The sequence below is a fragment of the Monodon monoceros genome, unplaced genomic scaffold, assembly GCF_005190385.1.
Source record: "Monodon monoceros isolate NGI ecotype Baffin Bay Population unplaced genomic scaffold, NGI_Narwhal_1 Super_Scaffold_19, whole genome shotgun sequence".
Classification (NCBI taxonomy): domain Eukaryota; kingdom Metazoa; phylum Chordata; class Mammalia; order Artiodactyla; family Monodontidae; genus Monodon; species Monodon monoceros.
Window position 1 is genome coordinate 50,022,415 of NW_021703775.1, and position 22,849 is coordinate 50,045,263.

At 50.5% G+C, this 22,849-nt stretch overlaps 1 protein-coding gene across 2 annotated transcripts in view; it reads right to left on the reverse strand.

The window, feature by feature from the left end:
• The window catches only part of TTC7A (tetratricopeptide repeat domain 7A), a 121,668-nt gene that overhangs the window by 80,969 nt on the left and 17,850 nt on the right, over positions 1 to 22,849 (reverse strand). For both annotated transcript variants that reach the window (XM_029232615.1, XM_029232616.1), the window contains exons 3-5: positions 20,861 to 21,029; positions 6,202 to 6,332; positions 3,602 to 3,717 (exon numbers count right to left, since the gene is read on the reverse strand). In XM_029232615.1, coding sequence (XP_029088448.1) covers positions 3,602 to 3,717; positions 6,202 to 6,332; positions 20,861 to 21,029 — 416 coding nt within the window. The remainder of the gene's footprint in view (positions 1 to 3,601; positions 3,718 to 6,201; positions 6,333 to 20,860; positions 21,030 to 22,849) is intronic.

The following is a 22,849-nucleotide window of genomic DNA, read 5'->3' on the forward strand; positions in this document are numbered from 1 at the left end:
TTTAAAAAATGTTAACAGTGATTACCTAGAATACGGAGCCAGCAAATTTTTTTCTGTAAAGAGCCAGACAGTAAACATTTTAGGCTTGGAGTCATATAACTCTGCAGTTGTTGCTCTAAAGCAGCCATAGATATCAAAGATACCTAAACCAACAGGCAAGCTGTGTTCCAAAAAACTTCACAAAAGCAGGTGACTGGCCAGAAGGTCATAACCTGCCAGTCCCTGATCTAAAGATTGAATATGTGATTCTTAAATTTGCCCGTTTTATATTTTTACGTATTTTCCAAGTTTTCCACCATAAACATTATAATTATATTACTTAGACAAACTAGGAGGGAGGGAGGGATCAATGAATTATGCATTTTGGGGAGGCAGGGATAAATTAGGAGTCTGGGACTAAAATATACACACTACTATATATAAAATAGATAACCAACAAGGACCTACTGTATAGCACAGGAAACTATACTCAATATTTTGTATTAACCTATAAGGGGAAAAGAATCTGAAAAAGAATATACATATATATATATATATCTGAATCACTTTGCTGTACACCTGAAACTAAAACATTGTAAATCAACTATACTTCAATTAAGATTTTTAAAAATAAATTATGCATTTTTAAAGGTGCAAACAATTAAAACATAAAAATCTAATGAACCTCATTCCTAAGAAAAGTGCAAATTAAAAAAAAAAAAGCTGAACCAATAAGGACCTACTGTATAGCACAGGGACCTATATACCCAATCACTTGTAATAACCTATAACGGAAAAGAATCTGAAAAAGGATATATATATATATATATATATATATGTGTATGTACATATACATATATACATATATATAACTGCATCACTTTCCTGTACACCTGAAACTGCCAACATTATAAATCAAATATACTTCAACAGAAATTATTTTAGAAAACAAAAGAAGCAATTACCTTCCAAGTACCAACCATGGAAAAGTGAACAGATAAATATCATCTCCCCTGCCAACAATAATGATGCTGAGATAGCATATTTCACCAATCACGCCTAATAACGTCAAGAAAGCATCAAAAAGCTTGCACGAATCCTCCTACACTGTTGGCAGGAATGTAAACTGGTACAGCCACTATGGAGAACAGTATGAAAGTTGTTTAAAAAACTGAAAATAGAGTTACCATATGATGATCCAGTGATTCCACTCCTGGGCATGTGTCTGGAGAAAACTATAATTCAGACAGATACATGCACCCCAATATCACTGCAGCTCTATTTACAATAGCCAAGATGTGGAAACAACCTAAATGTCCAACGACGGATGAATGGATAAAGAAGATGTGGCATATATACACAATGGAATACTATTCAGCCATAAAAAAGAGTGAAATAATGCCATTTGCAGCAACATGGATGGACCTAGAGATTATCATACTAAGTGAAGTAAGTCAGAGACAAATACCATATGATATCATTTATATGTGGAATCTAAAAAAATGATACAAAGGAATTATTTATAAAACAGAAATAGACTCACAGACATAGAAAACAAACTTATGGTTACCAAAGGGGGAAGGTGGGGCAGGGATAAACCAGGAATTTGGAATTAGCAGATACACGCTACTATATATAAAATAGCTAAACAACAAGGACCTACTGTATAACACAGGGAACTACACTCAATATCTCGTAATAACCTATAATGGAAAAGAATGTAAAAAAGGACATATATATATATATATATATACACACACACATACATGTATGACTGAATCACTTTGCTGTATACCTGAAACTAACACAACACTGTAGATCAGCTATATTTCAATAAAAACTTAAAAAAAAAAAAAGCTTGCACTATGTTGTGAGGGCTTACGAAGCAGCCTCTCTCCCACATCTTGGTGGCACAGAAACTGAAACAACCTCTATGAGGTCCAAGTTGGCAACCTCTACCCAAATGACCAGCGTTCTACCTTTTGACCCAGAACTTTCCTGTCTCGGAATCCACCCTACAGACAGATCCCCACTGAAACAATGCATAGGTATGGTTCTGTTCTGGACTCTAGCATATGCTGAAAAGAGCCCAAGTCTGGAAGTGACCTATCTGTTCCTCAGTTGGGAACTGAGTAAACAAATTGTAGGAGATCTGTACTGTATGATACTATGAAGACTTTGCAGCAGTGCAAAGAAAAGGCAGCTCTGATGTGGAACCATCTCCAAGAGATATATTTTGAATGAAAAAAGGCAAAGGGGAGAATATGCATTTAAAAAAGGAAGAAAATAATACGTGCGTATAATCGCTTGTGTGTGCTGCTAACTATCATGGAATGACACAGGAGCCTAGGAACACTGCCTACAGGAGCCAGGAGGCAGGGGATAGAGGTGGAAGGGAAACGCTTTATTGTCTAGTCTTCTGTACCTTTTTAATTTGGTATCCTGTGCAAGAATCATCTATTCCAGAAAATGTTAAATGAAAAGGATGAATAAAGTGAAATTTAACAAAATAAATCATACCAAAAACAAAATAGGGGCTTCAAAGGACTCTAGCCAGTCAAAGCAAAGAAAGCTCTGTGATCCTGACCCTCCGTTTCCTCACCTGTGGGGAGGAGGGAACACCTGTGTGGCTGGCCCACCTCCACCTGGGAGGCTCGGGAGGGGCGAGACGTGTGCCCAGCCTCCACGGTGACTGGCTGCACTCGGCACACGTGAGTCCCTCCGCTTGGCCGGATGTCCTCAAGGCCCCAGCCCACGGTGTCTGCAGGGGGTAGTAATGATGCTGAGGAGGGAGCTGGTGAGGCATGGGAAACCCAGGCCCCCACCTGCTAGTCTCCAGCCTGGTTGAGGCATTCAGCCCTGCAGAACCGCCGGAGAGCCACGGTGGCCAGCAACACGCCCTCCTGGTCCTGTCGCTTCTCCCTCCATCTCCACCACCACACAACACACCCAGGAAACACCACCAGCCCCTCCCACCCAGATGGAAGCATCCACCAGACTCTTCACAGAGGGAGGGTGCCTTGCTTAACCCCAAGGAGCAAAAGACTAAGAAAGGGGTTCTGGGCACCATGTTCTTGGGTCCCAGGACCCTCCAGTCAACGCACAGGAAAACGAGCTTCCTGCCACCTCACCAGCAGGGCAGTCGCACCCCCAAAATGATGCCAGGCCTTTACTTTCACCACACTTCTCCTCGGATCTCACAGCCCCTTGAAAGTTGGAATTATCAGGAATCACCTTTTCCATTAAATTTTGGGGAGAATGAGGCTCAGAGAAGCAAAATGACTTAGCTGACACTTCAGGCGACAGTGACCACCTCCAGACCGCCCAGCTCACTGTCCTTCACTCTTCCCACACCATCATCGGGCTCCCAGAACTCCCCCTTCTAAAGATGACCACCCCCAACACGTGCAGGCTTTATTGCTTCAGCAGCTTCCTGAAGCTCGGCCCTTCCCCCCAGGGCCTGGGCAAGCTCAGTCTGACAAGACGGGAACAAGCCAGCCCCCATCGTCTCTCCAGGGGGCCCGCACACACACAGCCCAGAGAAGAGGGAGACCTGACCAATGTCAGCAGCTCCCAGGCCTGAAAGAAATGTCCGGGTCCTGCTCAGCTGCCAGCGACCTACCCCTTCTTCAGGTTTGTCACATAAGCGCTCTGGAGTGCAGCTTCCAGGAAGTAGGTGAGCTCGTAGTCGACCGGGTGAGATCCTTTCAGGTGCCGGGATGTGGTGTTACTTGTGATCTGGGAAGGGGAACACAGAGAGAGCCGGCAGAGGTGGAGGCCCCATTGCCACCCAAGCCCCCAGCTACCTTAGGGGCACGTAGGGTAATACTCAGACCAAACTCAACCTGCGATACTCAGACCAAACTCAACCTAACTTGCTTTAATTCAAAATAGGTCTAAAGCACTCTCCCTGTGCAAATGCTGCATGCCCATAACAGCCCTACAAGGCTGGTTTTCTCTGCACCTTATAGATGAGGAACTTGAGGCTCAGAAAGTGCCCGGGGACACAGAGCTGGCCTGGGCCTGGACCTCAAACTCAAGTCTGGCCAGCTACACATTCCAGGCTCTTTCAACTACTTATTGGTGCATTCTTTCAATACTCGAGCGCCTCCCAGACACCAGACATTGCACTGTCCCTGTCACATAACCATGTAACCTCAGAACAGCCCAACAGCTGACCCCTGGTTCGTGGGAAAGCTGAGGAACAATTGTTACTAACTGAGCTGTCGCTTAAGCCTCAGCTCTGAGAGGGTCACCCAGCCCCACCGAGATGGGCCTGCCTTCACTATGCCACCTCCCTCTCTGACATGAGGGGAAAAAAAAAATCAACGAGCCATCCACCTCTTTCAGAAACTGAAATAGGTTTTGGAGAGATTCTTAGTTCCTCAGAGGTTGGCGCTGGGTCTTAGGAGGGATATCCAGCTTTGCGGTGCACAGGGTTCTATGGCCTGCCCTCCCTTGACCTGAGATAACCAGCTGTCGGGGCCCATTTGTCTACCCAGTGCCCCAGAGGTGCTGATTCCAGCCCTGGACACCATTCCAGCTCATCACCTTAATCCCCTTTTAAGAGTCCAAAACCCAGGCTTCTGACTGAATGGGTGACTTTCAATTTTTCATGAAAGCTTCCTCCAAACTGTATGTAATTCAAACACGAGGAGCTCCTGAAACACTGCATGTGACCTTGGCAGAGGTCAACTCAAGTCTCCACGTGGACCTCTGCCAGGGAGTACACTCGAGTCCTGTTTCTGCTGAGCCGCCAATCACCTCTTTCCCACTGAAGTCCAGCCAAGCAGAGGGTCTCTAGGACGGCGACTCTCAACAGGGGGGCAATTTTGCCCCTGAGACATTTGGCATTATCTGGAGACACTTTTGGTTGTCACAGTTGGAGGGGGGCTGGCTGCTGGCAGCCCATAGGTGGAGGCTGGGAGTGCTGCTGGACATTCTACACAGGGCAGCAGAATTATCTGGCCCCAAACGTCAGAAGTCCTGAGGCTGAGAATCCTGCTCCATGGGAACTGACCTGGCATGAGGAGGACGCCTCCAAAAAGGTCCGTCACAAACAGGTGCTGGGTTGACATTTTGGCATTTGCCAAAGTAGGTGAGGTTCAAATATCTCCTGAGTGCTGAGTTTCTCAGATCGTGCCCACCTCCTCTGTCTGGATGCCAATCCTAAATCTCCTCTGCCAAGCCTGCCATCTAGCATCTACTAAACGTCTACTAAACAGAAGGCTTAAGCACCACCCCGAAGTCACAAGTCACACAGGGTCCAAGCCCTGCCAACGCCACTTATGAACTGTCTGAGCTCCGGGAAGCTATTTAACTCTCCACACCTGAGGTTCCCCACCTACACGATGGGAATAACAAGCATAACCTGTTGCAGTTGGTTACTATTTGAAGGTTAAATTAGAGAACTTTGAGTAAAGTACTCAAAGTAATGCCTGACATGAAAACAGGGATGCAGTAACTGTAAGTATCTTTGTTGAATAGGGCTGCCTGTAGCCCCCCCATTAAACCAGGAGTCCCCAGAAGGGAAGAACTGGGGTAACATCACAGTATACTGCTAACACCTGGAACTGCTGTCCTGTTGAGACTTCGTTCAGGCACCCCGAAGCACAAGCAGGGAGATAAGTAGGCCTGAGAATTTCCAGACCCCTGTGGCCAGCTCTGCCAGCCTCTGCAAGGCTTTAAGAATGGTCCTCCTCCCCGCTAAAGGGTCCAGTAGCGAGCTTCCAGAGCACCTGAGAGCTGGGAAGAGTGCCTACATGGACCGGCCTGACTGTACCCTTCCAAGGGAAGAGTAGTGGGCAAATGGCTTAATCTCTCTAAACCTCATGTATTAAACAGGGATGAATGTAATACCTACTTCAGAGAGCTGCTGTGAGGGGTAAACAAGTTAACGAACACAACAGGGCTGTCACATTTTTGGTCGTACAAGCTGAGCTCACCAAGGAGGTTGCCAGCCGCTCGCAGGTGGCGTGGACTCTTCTGTTTATTAAAACTCTTTTCTGGCAGTAGAGAGTCTCATGCTTACAGAATCAGGATACTATAATGAGTTTTCCAATAGATAAAGCAGAGCATCTTCAGGGCAGGTGGAGGGTCCTCTTTTCTAATTTGTACAAGCAGGACCTACGGTTTTAGTGGGGTGGGGGTGGGGGGGTTGCACAGATACAGGTGCTCAATAGAGGGCAGTGATGACCAATGGGGCTATTATTTCCAGCTCACCTTCTCCAATTCCTGCAGGAACACCTGAGCGATCCAGGAGGCCCTCTCGAAACAGGTGATCACTTCCTCCTCCCTCTCGGTCAGGCGGTGGCGGGAAGCGATGGAGTTGGGGAGGCGTTCCAGGGAGAGGCCTGCGGGACGAGGGGAGCATCTCGGACCTGCCCTGCTCGGCGGGGGACGGGGGGCCCAACTCCAGGCCCCTCCCAGGGGCCCAGAGTGAGCTCATCCGAGGAGACTCTGGAGCAGCCAGTGGGAGGCAGACGTCCTGGGAGGGGAAGGAGGGGGCTAAAGCAAGGATGGTATTAGCTGCGGCTGGGATCAAGTGGTGAACAGACAGCAGGCACCCATGCCCCACGTGGGGAACCACACTGGTGGCACCCCCATGCCCAACTCCTGCCTGCTGGAAGCAATCCTGACCCCTCCCCAGGCACTCACCATGTTTACATCATGGAGTGGTTATTTACATCTAGCTCTTCTCTCCCCCAGTAGTTCAATGGGGGCAAAATGAGCCTGTTTGGACTGCCACAGTCCCTAGCACATGGTAGATGACTTGATTACACAGCATTTATATGCACCCCTCCCGTGGAACCAAACAGTTTCTACCTCACCTAAGTCAGGCGCTCGGGTCCTATGCGCCTGCAGTGGAAGTTGCTGTTTTTGCGTCCCTGGCATCCATTTCCCATTCTTTCCACAGCAGCACCTCTCTCTCCCTTTGAGCACCCATTTGTGCAGCCTCGCTCAGCCCTGTGGCTCACAGAGCGAAGACCCCGCCCCACCTCAAAGGCAGGCACGTGATCCAGGCTGACTCATCATCAGGGCCACAGTGATTGGCTAAGGGTGTGCACATGGCCTGGTTTGTGCCGAGAAGACCCAATCCCAGAATTCTTACCCCTTCCACTGGGCTTGTTAAACTGCTAAGAGGCCAGCCTGGAAATGTTAGGGAAAGGCTGCCTTAAAATGAAGCTACATAACGTGAATGTCATTAACATGATTGTACACTTGAAAATGGTTAAGGTGGTGTATTTTATGTTTTGTGTTTTTTACCAAAATTTAAAAAATTTTAAATATAAAAGCATAGCTCTAAAGCAAAAACAAAAAAAACAAAAACCCCCCCCCAAAACTATAAGAAACCAAGAAGGGAAAGCTGTAAAGGGAAACAACTATATTTATGTCTGGGTTTTTGGTCTTTAACTTTTTTTTTTTTTGAGACAGGAAAAAGATTGAATAAACTCAGTCATGAAAAAAAAAACAAACGAAGTCTACACAGAACAGAGATGAGACTTGATGGAAAAGGGCAGATTCCTAAAGACACTGTGTGAACACTTGCCTGAAGCACTACCCCCTGAAACTTTCCAGTACATGCACCAATAAACCCCATCCCCCATTTTCTCAGGGAGGGGTGGGGTCAAAGTCCACTTAAATTGTGTTGCTGTCACGTGCAACTCACAGTCCTGACTAGAGAGCACTGTCCTAGATTGCGGTTCTCGGTGGGCAGAACCCAGATCCTTCTCACCTTTGTGCCCACACGGTACTTTATATGTAGCAGGTGCTCAAGATGAAGTGACCGAAGGAAGGTCCAAGAAGAGAATCCTCAACTCTCTCCTGCCCTTTGGCCCCAATATCCAACTGATGACCAAGCCCTTAACATTTCAAGCCTCCCCTCCCCTCCCCTCCCCTTATCTCCTTATTTTAGGCTTTATCTCTTGAGTGGATGACCACCTCGGCCTCCTAGCGGGCCTCCCTGCCTCCAGTCTCACTCTCATCCGTCCTGCTCAAGGATCCCAGGGTGATCCTTCTAAAACCCCACTGCTTAAAACCCTCCACTGGGGTCCCCACTGCTACAGGGTGAGGTCCAAACTCCTGACATTCCATACCATGCCCTCCAAGATCCATCCCTGTCACCTCCCCAGCCTTGTCTCTCATCATGTTATACATCAAATGTTTGTGTCCCCTTGAAAGTCATAAAGTCATATGTTGAAAACCTAATGCCCAAGGTGATGGTTTTAGGAGGCGGGGCCTTGGGGAGGTGATTATGTCCTGAGGGTGGAGCCCTCATGATAGGGATTAGTGTCCTTATAAAAGAGACCCCAGAGAGCCCCTTCCATCATGTGAGTACACAGCAAGAAGTTGGCAGCCTGCAACCTGGAAGAGGGCTCTCACCAGAACCTGACCATGCTGGTGCCTTGATCTCAGACTGCCAGCCTCCAGGACTGTGAGAAATAAGTGTCTGTTGGGTATAAGCCACCCAATCTGTGGTGCTTTGTTCTAGCAGCCTGAGCTGACTATGACACCATACCTGCTGCATCCACACCCAGCCTCCTGCTCCCACTGTGCTCGGGTTGCGCCTCTTGCCTGGAATGCACCCTCCACCCCACCCCCCAGAGGCCACCCAAAATTACAGCTCACCTTCTGCCACTGAGTGCCCCCTCCTCTATGGAGCCCCCCCGATACACCCTGGTATAACCAACCATTCTCTCCTTGGGCCCTGATCTACACTTTACGTATTCCTGCCCCACCACTTTGTTATACCTATTTGTTCACGTGTTTGCTCGGCCAGACTGTAGGCTCCTTAAAAGCATCAACCTTAACACGTTCACCTTTCTATAAGCTGGCACACAGTAGGCACTCAGCAAGCACTGGCTGGCTGAAGAAACGACAAGCCTGGTGGTGCCTGACAAAGTACAAAGTACTCTACAAACACAAGGTAAAGAAATGCTGCTGTTCTTGGCTAGATTCCCAACTCATATGGTTTCAGTGACCTTGCCCTCTGCCAGACTGGGGTGTGAATGGGTCCGAAGGTCGGGATGCCTCGGCCTGGGGAAAGGTGGACATAGACCGTGAAGGCCCTTGCTCAACACAAAGACTCAGTTACCCGGGTCACCAAGTGTCAACGTGCCTCCTGCCAAATGACTCACGACCAGGAAAGGACTAAGGGGGAGGAGGAACAGAGGGCGCACTGGAGAAGACGTGGCAAGAAGGCAGGGGAAGGCTGGTCCCCTCTGCTCACTGCCGGCGCTGGCCCAGCCACTCCTCTCCAGACCTACGGCCCCCGTGTACCCTACAGGACAGTGGGACATAGAAACTGTTCAGGGCCTGGCCTGGAAGCCAAGTGGAAACGGCAGGAGGGCAGAGCCAACGCCAGAAGACACAGAGAGGGTCTGTTTTAACACATCCTTGTGCTTCCCCCCCGCCCCCTCCCCCGAGATGTGCTGCTGTCTGGGTTCCCTACTGCCCCACCTCTGGGCCCAGAACTGGGATGGACCAGGTTCAGGCTGCCAGTCCCGAGCCTCGGTGGGCTGGCCACGGCAAAGCGGTGAACTCAGCAGTCTGTGGGGCCGCCACGTTCCCCGTGCTCCATTTGTTCCTTCTGCTCCCAGCAGGGGCCTCTCCACCAGGCTTCTCTGAGAATTCTAAACCCCAACCTCCTTGAAAGCTCACAGCACACCGCCTTTTCTCTGAAGGCTTCTTAAGTCTCCCGCCTTCAGAGCCAGCAGCACATTTTAGCTGCGCCTCCTCTGCGTATGCCTTTCCCCTACATGGTGACCATCCTCTCTGCCCATTTCTGGTTGATCTTTGCACCCAGCGAGAGCAAGTCCTGGGGCTTAGTGAGTGGATGGACACACAGACGGACACACACATTCACTCATGCCGAGTGTAGAGGCCGGTGGCGTTTCTCCCTCTCCATCTAAAAAATGGTTCTTGTGGAATTCAGAAACCGTGGCATATTTATACAATGGAATACTACTCAGAAATAAAGAAAAGGACACACTCTTGATACATACAACACGGGTGAATCTCTCAGAACTTATATTGTGCAGAAGAAGCTACATATCAGAAAGTACAGGCCATATGATTTCAGTTATATGACATTCAAAACAAGGGCAAAATTACAATCTATATTAACAGAAACCAACCAGTCATTGCCTGGGGTGGGTTTGGGGAGGGGATCAATTGGCAAAGGACCTGAGGGAATTTTCTGGGGAGATGGAAATGTTCTTTGTCTTTATTGTGGTGTTGGTTACATGGGTATCTATACTTGACAAACTCATCAAATTACACATTTAAGATCTATGTACTGTGTAAAAATATATCTAAAAATAATAAATATATTCCTTTTTGAAAGGAAGCAATTATGATTCCAGAGGACTAATGAAGATCAAAGTAAACGGGCTACAGTCACTGAGGTAGTGGTCTGTGAAAAAATTTCTAACATATAGCAGACCAAAAAGCTTCCTGGAGCTGGCAACAGCTCTTCCTAGTGAGGGTCACAGTCCAGTCACCCCAGTTCTGCCCATAAAAAGAGGCTTCTTTGTCCGCCTGCCAATGCAGGGGACATGGGTTCGAGCTCTGGTCCGGGAAGATCCCACATGTCACGGAGCAACTAAGCCCGGGCGCCGTAACTACTGAGCCTGCGCTCTAGAGCCCACGAGCCACAATTACTGAAGCCCACGTGCCACAACTACTGAAGCCTGTGCGCCTAGAGCCTGTGCTCTGCAACAAGAGAAGCCACTGCAATGAGAAGCCCATGCACCGCAACAAAGAGTAGCAGCCAAAAGTAAATAAATTTATTAAAAAAAAAAAAAAAAAGAGGCTTCTTTGCCTTACATTTGCTCTTTGAGTCACATGACGGGCCATTTTCCTGTCACAAACATCTGATGGGAAAGCTACCGGGGATTCCAACCCTCGGGTTCCTTCATCCTCTGCCCTGTGTGTTTCTGCACAAGTGGCCAGACCACAACACTAGCTCCAAGATGGAGACGGGCTGCTTCTGAGCCCGCCCCCAAAGGATCCCAGTGGATCCCAGCCCTGTTGAGCGGGCAGGAAGCCAGAGGCTGTCAGGAAGCACGGGCACTGCCTCCTGATTCCCACTGGCAGAGGGGCCTTTATGTGAAAACACCCAGTCGTGCGAGCCAGCGGAGGTCCCCTTTCAAGAGGAGCGCTTGCTTTTTCATTAACTTTGAACTTTCGGTTTGGAGGCAAACTGACCCTGGCACAGCTCAACACCCAGGCTGGTCCGGGCCTCGTCGGTCTCGGTGACTCATCACATCCCAAACAGCAGCCCTTCCAAGAAGCCCCGCCCTTGGAGCCCTGGGCACTGGATGCGGAGATGGAGAGCACGATGCCTCCCCTGTAATGGAACTTTCCAGATGGGTGGACCCCCGCCCTCCTGCCTACCCAGCTGGTCCAAAAGCACAGGGCACCCGAGAGGCGTAGGCCCTGTGGGGGTGGAGGATGGGGGGCGGGTAGGAAGAAATGCAAGTCATTGCTTCAGCCTTCAGAGAGGAAGCCTCAAGGCCGGGTTGGGAAGAGAACCCTCATAAATCACACTCAAAAGTGGGCAACTGTGGGAACATAAAATGGTACAGCTGCTCTGGAGAACAGTCTGGCCATTCCTCAGAAGATTAAAGCCAGAATTACCATATGATCCAACAACTCTACTTCTGGGTATATATGCAAAAGAACTGAAAAGAGGGTCTAGAAGAGATACGCGTACTATACCCATGATCATAGCAGCATTGTTCACAGCAGCAAAAAGGGAGAAGCAACCCAAGTGTCCACTGATGGATGAATAGATACACAAAATGTAGGATAGGACTCCCCTCGTGGCACAGTGGTTAAGAATCCGCCTGCCAATGCAGGGGACATGGGTTCAATTCCCTGGTCCGGGAAGATCCCACGTGCCGCGGAGCAACTAAGCCCGTGCGCCACGACTACTGAGCCTGCGCTCTAGAGCCCGCGAGCCGCAACTGCTGAGCCCGCGTGCCTAAAGCCTGTTCTCCACAACAGGAGCAGCCACAATGAGAAGCCTGCTCACCACAACTGAGAGTAGCCCCCGCTCACCGCAACCAGAGAAAGCCCACACGCAGCAATGAAGACCCAATGCAAGGCAAAAAGTAGAAACTATTATTTTTTTTTAAAAAATCGTAGTATATACACACAATGGAATATTATTCAGCCTTAAAAAAGAAGGAAATCCTGCCATATGCAACAACATGGATGAACCTTAAGGACATTATGCTAAGTGAAATAAACCAGTCACAAAAGACAATGTCTGTATGATTCCACTTCTGTGAGGTACCTGGAGTAGTCAAACTCATAGAGACAGAAGGTAGCATGCTGACTGCCAGGGGCTGGGGGAGGAGAATGGAAAACTGTTTACTGGGTGCAGTTTCAATTTTGCAAGATAAAGTGTTCTGGAGATTGGCTGCACAACAACATGAACGTACTTAACACTACGGAACTTACGCTTAAAAAGTTTTATGATAATAACTTTTGTTATGTGTATTTCACTGCAGCTAAAAAAATTCTCAATGGTTAAGATGCTAAATTTTTTTTTTTTTTTCTTTTTTGCGGTACGCGGGCCTCTCACTGTTGTGGCCTCTCCCGTTGCGGAGCACAGGCTCCGGACGCACAGGCTCAGCGGCCACGGCTCACGGGCCCAGCCGCTCCGCGGCATGTGGGATCTTCCCGGACCGGGGCACGAACCCTCGTCCCCTGCATCGGCAGGCGGACTCTCAACCACTGCGCCACCAGGGAAGCCCAGGATGCTAAATTTTATGTTACATTTTACCAATTGAAAAAAAAAAAAGCAGACAATTTGACTCCTTGTATCAAAGTTTCTGAAAAGTGTACACATTTCAATCCAGTAACTCTACTTCTAGAAATTTATCCTTAAAAATATAATGTATGCAAAAAATGCAAAAGTTGAGCTTCAAGGATATCCAGTGCACTATTGTTTATAGTGGCCAAAAAAAAAAAGAGATTTAACCTACAGGTTCAAGAACAGGAGACAAGTTTGCTAAACTACAATAGATTCTTACAATGAAATGCTATAAAGCTACTTTACGTAGTGATGTAGATGTATACTAGAAACTATTTCGTAAAATATTAGCTTTAAAAAACAAGCGTATAAAATATATGATTGTATGAACTTATTTTCATTTAAAACATAAAAACCTATAGGAAAAAAGACTGGAAGGATATACCTCAAAATGTTTAGAGAGATCTTAGTCTCAGTTTCCCCAAAGACAAAATAAGATCACTAACAATGCCCACCTCATAGGGTAGCTGTGAAAATTAAATTAGATGGGTCTTATAAAGAACAGAAAGTGCGCTCTCAGAAAACGTTTCAAGTGATGCTCAAAATGACCTCTCACGTAGGGGTTTAGCCTTTCCCTAGAATGACAAATGAGAAATCTAATTCAGGGAGAAGATACTCCTTCCAACACCCCTCAGCTCAAAGTGCCAACTAGATCCAGGTCTTCTGGCTTCAACACCGTCCGTTCTCTCGGCCCAGACTCCATGCATCTTTCCTTACCCTCGGTAACCCACATCTCAGGCTTCTGGCCAGTGCACGGGGGCCTGCCTTTCCCATGTGTATCCAATGGCTGAATTATAGCTGTCTAACCTGAAAGGGATAGGCCCTAGTGTCGGTGCTGGTTTCTCAAATACACCCCTCAAAACCCTATCCATACTCCACACCTCTACCGACTACTCTCTGGGGTGACCTCCAACGATGGAGGAAAGGCCTGCCAGGAGAAGATGTGGGGAGACCACTCCAACTCCCCGTGGTCTCCCTCCATGAGTCCACTTACCCTCCTGCCCTGTTTCGTATCTCGCAGTCCAGGCAGAACCTCAATGAAGGCTTGGTAAGCACACAATGAACACACCCAGCCTCCTTCCAAGACGCCCTCATCTGCTCACTCCTCTCCACCTGGAGGCCAGCCTCTCACTCCGTGGACCACAGTCTGGGGCCAGGGCAGCAGCACCAAAAGTGCTGACCTGCTTCCCCACAAGGCAGACGGCCCACGCCCCTCTGAGAAGGAAGCCAAAGTAAACAGTTAATTCCTGCCATACCAGGACTAAAAAAAACCCCAAACCAATATCCCACCACATCCTGCCCCAGGAGCAGCCTGGTGTTCTTTTATTTTTGGAAGTTTTACTAAAGCCATAAAATTCCAGGTGAGAGCAGAGGAGATGGGGGTTTCAGAGGCTGAAAGAACAGAAAAAAAGAAAAAAAAAAACCTTGAGGGGTGAGGAGAAGAGAATTTGCAGATCATAATTCTCACAGCTGCCTAATGTTTTTTACATTTTTACTTTTCACAGCACCTTCACAATTGAGCATCTCACTGCAGTATTTTGGGTGAACCGGGGGCATTTTCCTTCATAGCCAGGCAGGTCCTTCTATCGGTAAGCCAGCAGGCAAGACTGCCCAGAGTGGCCTCGCTGGTGCTGGGCCGTGAACAAGCGGCAAAGGGGTTTGCTAGACTGAAACACAGGGCAGCACTGGTTTTCAAGGGGCCCACAGACACAACAAGCCCCAAATTAGGCAGCAACGACTCGGTCTTTAGAGCTCAGGGCAGGACTCATGGCTGGAGAGATGGGGGGTCATTCCCCACATCATTACCACATTGAGCGAGCACCAGAGAAGGGAAAGCAACACAGGCCGGAGGAGAGAAGGAAGCCGTTCGCCACAGAGGCGGACAATGACACTGGTGCTTTTGGGGGCTGAACTGGGTAAGGCTTGAGATGTCGAAAGAACAGTCCCTGAAGCATCCTGCACGTCCGTCAAAGCTGGGGCTGCCCCTTAGGACTCAAACCAACAGAAAAGAGGACAGTTTGTCACCTGGATCTACAACGGCTTTGCCTAGTCTAGGGCCCAGAGCGCTCTGCTCCAGATGGACCCAGACAGCATGCTGACCAACAGGTGAGCTGATTTTACAGGAAACAGGCTCGGCCACACTTCATGGTATGGCTACCTAAGGCCAAAGTTCTGGAACACCAGCAAAAGGGAGACCCTGAGCCTTCCTGCTGGGCTCTCAATGCCCCCTCATTTCCCAATCCTCCCATGCACAACCTCTCTTAGCTCCAAAAAGGTATGACAACACCCCGCTCCAGACAAGCCACCTCCATTTCCCAGGGGCCTCCCTCTGGATTTTCACCTGGAAGGTACCTCTTCCACTCACCAGCAGCTGATTCCTCCTAAAGTCCCGCCTCACCTCCTAGCCCACATGGGAAGGTCCCACAGCTACCTGCGTCTCACTCACTTCCCTCTCTGGAGCAGAGTGTGTCAGTCAAACAAGTACTCCCTGGGCATCAGGGACGAGCCCCAAAGCCAGAATCAGACAGAGCCAAGTTCAAATCCTCACCTGGGCACTACTGGTGTAACCTGAGGAGAGTCAATTCTGCCTGAGCCCTGGGGTTCTGTCCTCCATACCTTTCACCTACTTTGGTAACAGCACCCTGATTTTCCTTCGAGGAACCATTCCTCCAACTCAGTCCACAAGATTCAAGTGGGGAAATCCCACCCCGGGCACCAAACCAGCCACCTAAATGCCGGTCACTGAAATTGGTTCCAGGGTGGGCATGAGACCAAACCAGGTCAACGAGAACCTTCCCCAAGGCTTTCTCTCCTCCTGAGGTTGTGAGTTTAGGCTGCAGGACCACGTAAACCTGGAGCTGTCGAGAAAGACCACAACATGTGGAGTCCCTGGATGCAGCTATGTTTGATGCTATCTGCCCCCAACGACTTACTAGTTACATAGGTCTGTACATTTTCAGTCCCTCCCCCTTTGGGTCGTTGCTTTTCCAGCTAGTTGGGGTTGCATTTTTGTCATTACAACCGTAAGTCTGATTATACAGAAACCGATGCCTAGAAGCATGATGTCAGAGGAACAATTCCTGAAATGCAGGACTGGCTGAGCTGGGGTCAGGCATGGGAGTGAGGATTGTGTCACTTCTCAGCTAAGAAGCTGGAATTCCAGATACAAGGCGGCAGCAGTGCCAGTGGAAATGCAGCCTATTTTGTCTTGAGGCGAGACCTTGGGCCACGAAGGCTGGAGCTTTAGGATATCTGGTAGAACATTGCAGGGTAATTAGCCTGTGTTGGGGCCCACAGTAAGGCCTAGAGAAAGGGGCAAGCTGCACTCGAGGCAGCTGTTCGGAATGACACAGCTTTGCAAACAGGCCCTTTTTGCCTGGGGACAAAAATAGAGACAGCTGAGAATCAAATCAGACAATCGGAGTTGGCAGTTCTCTGCTCCTGCTGAAGGCAGTGCCGGAAGGGGCAGGAAAACTGGACCCCATCAGGAGCTAAGGCTACGGCCCGGGAAAGGCCTGATTCCTCCAGGACCCCCCAAAGAACCCTGATGTGGGTCTAACCTTGCTAGAGTCCCCCATGTCCCCAAGGCCCACTTAGGGCCCCCTCTGGGCTACCCTCAGGGGCAGAATGACAGTGCCCAAAGGCATCATCCATCCTGGCCAGCCCCCAGGCTCTGCAGTAAGTGTCAGGACCCTACCTCTCCTTTCTCAGGGCTTCTGGACATCCCATACCCTCCTCTGTCTGTGCGAATGCATCTCGGAGGTAACCCCTCTGGAGGGGTCCTCTGTCATAGGCAGGACTCAGGCTTGGGAGACAACCACTGGCCACCAGACCAAGCTCTGCTATTCACAGGCTGCACGATCGTGGGCAAGCCTCAGTTTCTCCATCCATACAGTGGGCATATAACAACTCCCTCCCATTCTACAGAGATCAACTGAAAGTTAACCCACCAGCCAACAAATATCAGTATTTATTAAACAAGAGTTCCAGGGCAGTGTTTCTCAAACTGTAAGGTGCATACATGTCACCTGGGAAAGCTGTTAAAATGTAAATTCTGATTCAATACGTCTGGTGAGGGGCCTGAGAATCTACATTTCTAGACTCCTGGGCGGTGCACATGTGATAATCCCGCACCCTTACCACGCCCACGCCCCCGACAATCATACGCTCAGGTTCCAGAGGGGAAGGGTCCAGGCCTCAAGTTTCTGGGTACAACATCAAAGTCAGGTACACCAGAGGAGCTTGGAAGACTGGGGGAGAAGGGACCAAATGGGGGATTGTGCTAGGCAGGGGAAGGGCCCTCAGCCCTGCCAGGGCCGGCAGGTGACTTGGGAGCAGCCGGCCACAGTACAGGCCAGACCCATTAACCTGGCAGCCAGGAGGAGCTAGAGGCAGGACCTAGGGAGAGGGAGCTCTTCCTCCAAAGCCAGAGGCCCCAACAGGGCCCAGCCCACCTCCCGGAGGCCAAAATGAGGCCCTAAAAATCCAGGCCTCCGCTCCTGGCAGGACCAGGTCAGTCTGAGCCCAGCTGTGAAGTTGGGCGACAGTTCGCTCAGACAGGGAAGTGAAGCTATTTTATTTTTCTATCTCAGTGAAAAATCTGTGGTGTTCATACTGTTTCTAAACAAACTTGACATTAACAATAACCTTTTTCCCCTTGGAGAAGTTGGAGGGTCATATATCACCCACCTCCCCACCAAGCAGTATATACATATGTGCACGTAATGTTTCTGCACTTCAAGCAAGAGAAACCCACGACTGCTTCAACTGCTCCCTTCTCTCAAGCTCCTGGGACAGTGTCTGAAGCCCTCCCTGGGAATCAGAAAGCATCTTCTGGTCTAATCCACGTCCCCCTGACTTCAGAGCAAGGCCAAGTCCTTGTGAGTGACCGCCAGAGGACACCCTGCCAAGTCCCTCTGCTCTGAAGGGAAAAGCAGGTGCACTGAGTATGTCTTTTGTGGGTGAAGAGACCCAGAGCCTGCTCTTGAGACACCCATACACACGCCCCCACTGAGCCTCCAGGCCTGGCTGCTCAGGCCCCTCCCACCATGACACACTGCCCCGCCCTCCTGCCGCCAACCAGGTGTGCCTGAGAACTCAACTCCCTGCCCCACTGGAAGATACCAAGTGGAACCACGGAGCGGAATACGATGCAAGATGATAAATGAGCTGAGACGTAATGGCCTAGTCAGGCCGAGTACTGTGGTGAAGGCACATCAGGCTCCCGCAGGAGGCCACCTGGCATCTGACAGAGCCTGAAAAGAGGCAGCCTGGTGGCAGGGCATTCTGGTTCACACACAAACCAACTGACATTTTACTTTCACCAGCCTCAGTTTTCTCATCTGTAACCTGAGAATTGGCCTAGATCATTTCTATGTTTCCTTTCAGTCTAGAATTCTGAGCAGCACCATCAAGGGGTGTTTACAAGCTCTGGCTGCCTGGGTTCAAATCCTGGCTCTGCCAATTCCAGTGAAATCCACAAGAGTCCCTTCACCTCTCTACTCGTAACTCCTGGGCTATAACATGGGATTGAAGAGAACACCTACTCAGGGAGGGGGGTTACTGTGTGGACTGAACGAGGGCACACCTGGCATGGAGTGTTTAATAAATATATATTATTATTCTGTGAACTCTGTGGCATGCTGCTGCCACCATTCTTCTTATGGCCTGAATGTTTGTGTCCCCTCAGATTCATACGTTGTAGCTTTAACCCGAAATGTGATGGTATTTGGAGGTGGTGCCTTTGGAAGGTAATTAGGGTTAGATGAGGTCATGAGGGTGGGGACTTCATGATGGGATTAGTGGCTTTATAAGAAGGCAAAGAGAGAGGGATCTCTCCATGAGCACCCATGGAGGAAAGTCACGTGAGGACATAGCAAGAAGGTGGCCATCTGCAACCCAAGGAGAGAGCCCCCAGCAGACACCAACACTGCTGGTACATGGATCTTGGATTTCCCAGCCTCTAGAACTGTGAGAAATAAATTCCTATTGTTTAAGCCACCCAGTCTATGATATTTTGTTATGGCAACCTAGCAGACTAAGACAAGCCCCATGCTCATAAATGAAGTCAGGACCAATGACCAGCCATCCCCATCCCCTACTCTCTGCATTAGGAGCCACACCAGGTCCCGCCAAACCCAGGAAAATCAACACCATGCACACCCTGGAGGCCACGTGCACAGTCTCAAGCACACACAGGGTCAGATGAACCTCAGCATGCTGAGCAGCAGGGCGCAGGCATTGCGACAGGACAGGGAGGACGGGCAGAGAGAAGGCAAGCAAGTGGGAAGCCTAGTGCAGTCAGCGGGGGGCAGGGAGCCAGTACAGCCCATGACCGAGCAGCCCACGCCAGGGACACCCAGCTCCTTACCTCCCCTGCAGCACCTGTGACCACCGGGCCTGTGTTCCCCCAAGAAGCTGGAGGCGTGCTGGAAAGAGTAGAGAGCAGGAGACAGGGAGCAGCAGGTACCGAGCCAGGTCTACAGGAAAAAGTGCCGGAAAGGAGCCCTAAGAAAGGGTGTTAGGTTCGGGAGTCCATGGCATAAGTGGTTTCCAAGAGGCCAGAAAGACCCAAATGCCAAATGAAGATCACCCCCAAGACCAGCCTGTACCGGGGGCACAGAGCAGGGGATGAGAGAGCAAAGGGAGAAGACCCCACACACTGGACTGTCCCAGATGGGCACCTGCCTCCCACAGGCTGGCACCGGGTCTGTCTGGGGGAAGGTCTCAGCAGATTTCCTGCGATTGTGTGAACAGTCTCTCAATGGGGAAAGGGACCCAGGGACCCAGAGGTGGACAAACAGCTCTCAAGAAGCCCCATCGGCCATGGTTAAAGGAGGCTGTGCCCTGCACAGATGTCATAGTCAATCTTCCAGGACCCAAAGGACACAGAGGCGTGGGAGTGGGGACTCATAGTGCAAGGCCAATGTCAGAGAGTGGAGGTTCCAATCCTGGACCCACCACAAATCTCTGGGTAACTCCAGGTAGGGTACATCCCCTCTCTGGGCCTCAGTTTGCCTGTATATAAGATGGGAGAATGTCCCCATCTCTAAGAGAAAAGAAGGTGACAAATACTTTACCAATGCCAGACACCAAATCCCCACAGGGTCACACGTTGTTTCTAGACTTTTCTCTGGGGTTGGTTTGTGCTGGAATAAAGAGATGATCAAACATCCAAGATTCCTGGCAACAGTGTGGACAGAGGGGCTCCTGGGACCTCACTGCCACCAAGAGCCACCACTCAGGCTCTGCGATCCCAGGATTCAAGGATCCAGGGAAGGCGGTGCCTGAAGCACAAAGCCTGGGGGAGGGCTCTTACTGCCACGTGACACCTTCAGGGTCAGTTCAAGGGCACTCTTTCCCCAGGTGGGCATCCACAGCACACATGATGAAATTCCTACATCACTGACCCTGTGTGCCTGGCTCCCCACCACAGCATCACTCGCCCTGGGAACTGGCTCTGACCTGCCCATCACAGGACCCCAGCATTGCCTCCCTGGGCCGCTCACTGCAGGTGCCCAGCAAATACCTGAGGAGAGCCAGGCTGCTCTGTGCCATCGAGCACCTGATCTGTAGCCAACGCCAGTCACTAGTGCCACTCTAACAACGGGTGGCACGCTTTTAAAGACTTTCTCACCCTGGTTACACAACTGATTCCTCTTGTTCATGGTAACCCTGTGAGGGTAGGTATTTCGACCCTGTCTTTCAGGTAAATCCACTGAGGCCAAGAAAGGTGAAGAGCTATATGCCCAAGGGCACACAGTCAGGTGACTATCTGTCGACAGAGCCAGGGCAGGAACCTGAGTCTTCTGACCTGACATCTGGCCCAGCGCCTGCCGTCAGCCGGCATGTGCTGATGTGGTTGGTTACCCTGGCATCCACCCGGCTGGTCAGTGCCTGGGCACTCCCGGGGGTTAAGTACCTTAAACGCTGCCCTGCAGGCCCACCCTCAACACAGCACTGCTGCCCTGCAGCTGCCACCCGCTCCCGGCACATGGGGGCCAGAGTGTAACGAGCTGTGCACAGGGGCGGCGAGACCCGGCCGGTGCTCACACCTACCTTTGATGACAAAGGCCTCCGCCAGCAGCCGCATCTGATACAGGGGCTTATTCTCCATGGACATGTCATCAATCCCGGCCCGCGCGTACATGCTGATGGCATCTCGGTACGAGCCCTCCACGTAATGCAGCTTGCCCAGGATCAGCATGGCCTCACACATGTACTGCGGCTGAAAGGCCAAGGACCACATCAGCAGGGTCCTGCCCCAGAGACGCCGGCTCCACTCCCACCGGGGACCTGAGAATGAACGCTCTCCTCGCCGAGCCATGAGGGTTTGCCCACGATCCTGCTCAGAACTCCCCTCCTCTTCCAGGAAGCCTTCCCGACCCTCAGACACATGTGGACAGCTCCCCTCTCTGCACACCTGCAGTCCGTGGCCTATGCTGTGGCTCTTAGTGACATTCTTATGAGTCCCTAATTGCTTCAAGTGTGTGTACCTTATGCCCCCAACTAGACTGCAGGCAGCTTGCAGACTGGCCCTGACTCCTCTCTCCTGAAGCTCCCAGAAGCTTTGGCCCACCAGTGGGCAGTCAGGGGCCCAGCCAAGTTTTGCGGGGCCTAAAGCTTATATAACTGGGGGGCTCCTCTATATATGCATATGTGTACAAATATATAACTAGGTGAAAGGCCTTGGAAAGAGTCCTGCAGGTGAGGCAGCTGAAGCCCGCACTCAAAGCAGCAGAACCCCTGCGGGGAGACGGCCACCGCAGCAGCATGGACAGAAGACAGGAGGAGAGTGAAGGCCCGTGAGGCCACTGCCCTCTTCTTATCAGAATCAAGTGCCTGCATTCAAACCAGTTTTCTTTCCCCTACTTGACCAAGTGCCGCTTACGCCCAAATCTCCACCCCATACAAGGACTCTTAGGGCCTCCCTCAGAGCCCAAGGACGTGTGGTCAGCCCTGCCTGAGAGTCCTGGCCTTGGACGCAGGCCTAGAGCTCCCACCTTCTGAGGCCACTCCACTTCCATGTCTGTGCTCAGCCGACCCACCACCCTCTTGGCCAGGCTCTGGGCGCCACCCCTGCCACACAGCATCAATTCTGTCCACAGAGCTCCCAGGAGATGCAGCGTTGGTCAGCACCCCGGCCTCTGTCACCAACAGGAAGGTGTTGCCCCTGACTCCCTGCAGGGAGAGCAGAGTCTGGGGAGCCTGTGACCCCAGGGGAGGCGTCCACCACTCCTCGCCATCTACTGCCCTCTCAGAAGCCAACGAAGAGAAATGGAACACGGCAAAGCCAAATTCTCCTTCCTCACTGGTCTTTGGTTTTTGTAAATACACGTTCTTCCTTTGCTCACACAAGCCCCCATCTAGAAGAGCCTTCCCTTCCCCTCGGTCTATCCAGATCCTCCTCTATCCTTCGGAGACTTGCTCAGGCCCACCTCCTCCTAGAAGCCTCCCTGACTACCAGACAGCTCCCTTCTGCTGACCTCCTACAACGTCTCTACCAAGTGGACCCACTGGGCCCCTGCGTGCCTGACCTGTTGACTAGTGATTAACTCTCAAAGGCTGAATTTTTCAAGGGGACTTGCTAGTCTCCCCAGACAGGTTGCCTACACCCTGGGCCAGGGCCACAGATCACACCCCCCCAGAGGCATGTGGCCCACGGTCCCTCAAGCTGAGCAACAGCTCTGCCATCCCTGCTCCCCTGGTCTCAAGCCACAGGCACATTTCCTCCCTGCTCTGGCCTGGTTTTCCCCATTGCTGAGGGTGAGAAAATAACAGCCACCCCTCAACTCCCAGCACAGCAATGCCAAGAGCATTAATAGGGCAAAGTCCAGAAAACAGCTTTGAACTTTTCTTTAGAAAGGAGCTAGATAAACACAGGCCATGAGTAATTATTATTATTATCCTGTCCTACTATAAAGGGGGAAAAGGGCAGCTAAGCTCAGGACACGTTTCAGGGCAAGATGACAGGGTGTAGCTCAGAGTGGTTCCTGGATCAAAGACAGTTGACAACAGAGCTTCCACCAAGCTGGCAGAAAATTAAGG